Source organism: Pseudomyrmex gracilis, unplaced genomic scaffold, assembly GCF_002006095.1.
Source record: "Pseudomyrmex gracilis isolate BER0280 unplaced genomic scaffold, ASM200609v1 scaffold_2253, whole genome shotgun sequence".
Classification (NCBI taxonomy): domain Eukaryota; kingdom Metazoa; phylum Arthropoda; class Insecta; order Hymenoptera; family Formicidae; genus Pseudomyrmex; species Pseudomyrmex gracilis.
Genome location: NW_018022837.1, coordinates 1 through 5,429, shown reverse-complemented (window position 1 = coordinate 5,429; position 5,429 = coordinate 1). Strand labels below are relative to the sequence as shown.

At 60.3% G+C, this 5,429-nt stretch overlaps 1 protein-coding gene across 1 annotated transcript; it reads right to left on the bottom strand.

The window, feature by feature from the left end:
• Window positions 1–638: 638 nt before the first annotated feature.
• LOC109862716 lies at window positions 639–980 on the bottom strand. The gene has a single exon (XM_020442836.1). It carries the CDS (start codon window positions 978–980, stop codon window positions 639–641), a length of 342 nt encoding a protein of 113 aa, XP_020298425.1.
• Window positions 981–5,429: the final 4,449 nt, after the last annotated feature.

Here is a 5,429-nt window from a genome sequence, read left to right as displayed (position 1 = left end):
GATGGGACCACCACATCCCCTCGCCACTTCCGGTGAGACCACGTGCAATGGCCGAGAGGAACTCCTCCCTTCCTGCGGTCCCCACCCGCGTTTTTCCTAGACATGTTCCCCGCACAGAGAGACATTCCCGGGAGGGGAGCTGAGTACTCCTTAACTCTCGTCTCCAGAAGGAGAGGGTTGCCGTCCTCTCTTTCTTCTGCTCCGATCTCCTCGCACCGGCTGTCCTTGCCGGGCCCTCTCCACGTCCTCTTTGACGGACATTACGGTCTCTGCAAATGCCTTCACTGCCCGCCATTTCGCCCTGTTCTGTACCATGTTCCTTGCCACTGCCGGCAAGGACAGGTCGTTTCCAATCACCTCCCGTAGGGAGTCTCTTTCCGCGTCCCACCTTGGACACTCGGCCAGCGTGTGCTGGGCCGAATCTACTGCAGTTTTGCAATGTTCGCACACTGGGGAGGTGACCCTCCCTATTCTGAAAAGAAAATCTCCAAACACCCCATGCCCGGAGAAAATCTGGCTGAGGTGGAAGGTCAGCTCTCCGTGTGGCCTGTCCAGCAACTGGTCCAGAATGGGCCGTATGGCACCGAGGATCCTTTGGCCCCACTGTGAGCGATCAAGTCGCTCCTTCCAGCGCCGGATCATCTCCCGTCGCGCATGAAAGGCACTACCGTCCCTTGGGCCCTAAGTTCCCGGAACCTCCGAAACACTTCCGCCTGCTGCTTGGCAATCAGCTCCGCCGGGGGCACTCGGGCCAGCACCCGGACCGCTTCCACCGCCACTGTTTGGTACGCTCTCACAGTGCGTGAGGCAACCATACGCTGCACCCCGACAAACGGGGCTGCAGCTCGGTCCCCCAGCTCGTCGTGCCACACCGGGGCGCCGTACATAAGTACGGAGTGCACGACGGCTGAGTAAAGCTTCCGCACGTGCTCGCACGGGCCCCCGAAATTTGGGAGCAGTCTCCCAAGCGCCGCCGCCATCCTCCGGGCTTTCTCGGCGGCGTACAGGAAATGGGTCTTAAAAGACCACCGCCCATCCAGCATAAGACCCAGGTATCTCACGCTGGGCTGCGTCGCCACGCGGGCCTCTCCCACCGTGACCTCCACAGGTCCACCTGTCCGCCCCGGAGGACGGAACACTAACGCCTCCGTTTTTTGCGCCGCCAGTGAGAGTCCCAATGTTGCGAGAAACTGCGACATCCTCGCGACTGACTCGCTGGCTCTGAGCCTCCCTGCCGTCCTTGCCCGCCGACAGCACCAACGTGTCGTCGGCGTAGCAGACTACGCTGCTCAGTGGCGGCAGCTCGATACCCAGGACCGCGTCGTAGCAAATGTCCCACAGCAGAGGTTCCAGGACAGAGCCCTGGGAGACCCCGCAGGTCTCTGTGGGACCGGACCTCCCCGTCTCGGCACGGGTACATGACGTACCGGTCCGAGAGATAGCTATCCAGGACAGCTCGCAGGTAGGTCGGAACGTCCCAACCCCGCAAGGCTGCCCGGATGCTAGGCCACGACAGCGTGTTAAACGCGTTCCGGATATCGAGGCTGACCGCCACGCATACCCGTCCCCGCGAGGTGTGGCCCCCGACGATCTCCTGCACGCGCAAGATTGCGTCGCACGTGGAGAGCGCCGGTCAGAAGCCAAACTGTCGGGGTGATAGACCCCCCCCCCCATCCCTGAGACAGGCCTCCAGCCTAGTCGCCAGGATCCGCTCGAAGAGCTTACCCACCTCGTCTAACAGGCACAACGGTCTAAACGACGAAAGGGCGCTTCCCGAGCGGCCGGTCCTTCGGGACCAGCACCAAGCGCGCCTGCTTCCAGACGCGCGGGAAACGTCCCTCCTGCAGGCACCGGGTAAAACAGCGCGCAAGGCGCCTTGGTGCCAGCGCAGCCACACGCGTCCAGATCGCGCACGTCAGCCCGTCCATGCCGGAGGCCTTTTTTCTTTCAGCGATGCGACGCATTACACTTCGGAGCTCTTCCGCAGTCACGGCAAATTCCGGATTCCATGGGGCGAGCCCTTGTACTTTGAGGGTCTCTTCATCTCGCTGTGAGAATAGTGTTTCCACTATTTCCCGCACTACCCCCACTTCCAGTGACTCCGTCACTGCCGGACCGGCTGGTCTTAGCCGGTTCAATACGATCCGGTACGGCCTGCCCCATGGATCTTTGTCCAAGGTCTGCGTGAGTTCGTCCCACGCAGATCTCTTCGCCGTGGTGATAGCGCCGCGGAGGCTCCTTTGTGCCTGACGGAACTCTCGCCGAGCCACCTCCGCCTCTTCCGGGGTGCGTCTCACGCGCGCCCTTGTGTACCTCCGCCGGCGGAAGATGCACTCCTTACGGAAAGCGGCAATCTTTGCCGACCACCAGTACATCTGCCGGCGGGGCACGCTCTTCTTTGCCCTCGGCATGAACAGATCGCACGCATCCACCGCTGTGCGTGTGACCCATTCGGCCTCCTCTTCAGCGGACCACCCTGTGTCTTCAGGGTTGCCCCACGCAGCACCTAGTACTGCCGCCGTGAAGAGGTCATGGTCCCACTCTTCCATCCGCCAGCGTGGGAAGCGAGGCACGCTGAGGTCCGCGACCTTCTGCTGTCGCTGCACACGCAGTGCCACATATCTGTGGTCTGAGAGGGACTCCTCTCCCTCCCAGGTTTCCCACTCGCGCACAAGCGGGACCGCCGCAGTTGACGCATATCGACAATGGAGCTGCCCTGGGGACGGACGCAGGTCCACTCGGCTCCCACATTTAAGATGTGGAGACCAGTCTCCGCCGCCCAGGACTTTACCGCCTCACCCCTTGCGTTGGTCACCCGGGAGCCCCACTTGGTAGACCATGCGTTGAAGTCCCCCAGAACTAGATGGGCTCTACCGCCCACGCGTCTAACACTGTCCCGGAGAAGGTCCAAGAACCTTTCAAGGTCCTCCCTGCGGTTGGGGGAGAAGTAACAGCTAAACACCGCTAATTCCCCCCACCGCACAGCCACAAAACCGTGGCCTCGGTCTAGTATCTCCGAGACAGTGCGTCTAGCCTGGGGGGACCAGACCACCGCCGCCACACCGTCCAAATCGCTGATCCAGCAGGGCGAGTCCGGGACCCAGCAGGACTCCGAAACCGCGACTAGCCCCGCCTGCCGCTCCCTCATGATCTGCCGAAGCAAGTCCTGTGCCGGACCACAATAGTTCAGATTAATCTGAAAGACCAGGTCCATTGTGGTCCGTCTCCATTGCCTCCGGTTCCTCGGTCCTCCGCACCAGGGGTTGTTTCGCGCCATTGCGGCCTTTCAACCTCGAGGGACACTCGTTACTTCCGGCTCTGTGTCCGGAATTTAAACTCCGGGACGCGCATAAGACGCAGTGAGCCTTGCCCCCACAGTTATGGGCCATGTGCCTTCCCTCGCCGCAACGATAGCACGCCTGGGTTCGGTCTATATCGTTGCGACAGACCGCCCGGACGTGCCCAAACTCCAGGCACTTGTAACACTGGAGCTGCAGGGTGGGGAGGAGGGCAACACGGGCTGAGGACCATCCTACCCTCAGCCGGCCCACCTCCGCTGCCTTCTCCGCTACATCGGCCGGGCACCTAAGCCAGGCCACCCCCATTCTATCCCGGCCTTCCTTTATTGGGCCCAGGCTGATGTCCTCTGCTCGGCTAAGCCCAAACTCTCCAGCGGAGAGAGCCGCCACAATGTCCCCTGGTTCCACGGACTCATCGAGCCCAGTCAGCCGGACTTCGGCCTTCCGCACAGGGCGGGTAACCACGGCCACGCCCTGAAGGACCGGAGCAAGCGCCTCCACCAATCGGGTCGCCTTCGCCTCTTCTTCTGGACCCGGTATCTCCACTAGGATCCCTCCCCCGATGTCCCGGCGCATACGGGTATCCGCAATCCCCAGCTCCTGGAGAGAGACCCTGGCCCGCGCAGTGCGGATGATGTCCGCGTATGACACCGGGCTCTCTTGCCCCGGTAGGCGGTGGATCGCCACCGCCGCCGCCCGGCGAGGTTTGCGCCTCTTCTTCCTTGCCCTGCCCAGGGGCTGGTTATTTGGCTCCCGTTGGGGGAGATCCTGTCTCCTCTCTTGGGTCCGGGCTGGTCGTACCACCGTCTCCCTCGTTTGCGGGGCACGACGGCCCCGCTTAGCGACCTCGACCTAGGACTCGCTCGAAGTCCGCGGATCGGGACAGCGAGGAGGCTGCGCTGCAGGTCGCTCCTTATCGCCCTGAGCTGGGCCAGATAATGCCCCGTTCATTAGCTCCACGACCCACTCCTCAAGCTCTCTCCTACTCTTTTGAAGCAGCTCCGTGACTTGTCTCTTGATCACGGTGGCTGCATCCTCTTCTACAAAGACCGGTCTTGCAGGGCCGCCTCCTGGGGGTTCTCTCAGTTCTCTCTTGCGGCCTCCCACAGACGGGAGGCTAACAGGGGGTGTCACCACCTTTACCACGGGGCTTTTACCCCCTGGGATCGTGTGCATCGTGCGCACAACCGGGATGGACGCTTGCACGGCCACACCCTTGCCGAACTGGAGCTCCCTCCGCCATCTCGTCCATACGCCGCCTGAGCTCTATCATTTCCGCCTGAAACAGACTGTTCGCTTGACGCAAACGGTTTGCTTCCCTTTCCGCTGCTGCCACGCGTTCCGCCAGATACCCCGCATCTCCCCGCTCCCGTACGCGTGCCGCCAAGGCCTTCGTCTCTCTCTTAAGCTGGATGAAGGCCCGTTTCATACCCCCTGACACCGTGCCCTTAAGCCTGAAGGACTTCTTCCGGAGGGTGTCCACGTGGGCCAGCCGGCAGTGGATTACTTCTAGCGAAACAGGGATCGCAGCATCAACGTCAACGCTCGGTCCCTGCTCTACATCTGACTCCGGTGGCGACGTCTCGTACTCGTCGTCCTGGGTATTAGATGGACGACTTCTCTTCATTCCTCGGCCGCCGCCCTTGCCCTTAAGGACAGAGTTTTTAAAGAAGGCGCGGATTACGTTCCGCAGCTGGGACATAGAGGGTATCTCGCCCTCCACACCTTCTATCGCCTCTTGTTCGGAGTGGTCGTCCCCCTCCGAGGAAATCACCAGCGTGTCTAGCACACGTTCGCCAAATAAATTGCCAATGGGCCTGGGAGTAGAAGTCAGGTCCACCACGCCTCACTGTGACCCCGCTAAGCCCAGTGATGTGCTGTTGTGGGAATAAAGTTGCGTCTGCGCAATAGACAAATGCAATGAATTCTCACTAACGTATATACTTCGGTCAAATATGAGGTATCATTAGATCCCAGTGAAAAAAGAAATGTGAAAAAAATTGCAGAGAGAAAACAAATTTTGATTAAAGAAATAAAATACATTTAATATAAATGATAATAGGAAAATTGGAAATAGGAAAATTCATTTGTTATTTTTTACGTCTGCAGCCGATTTATTACATGAATGAA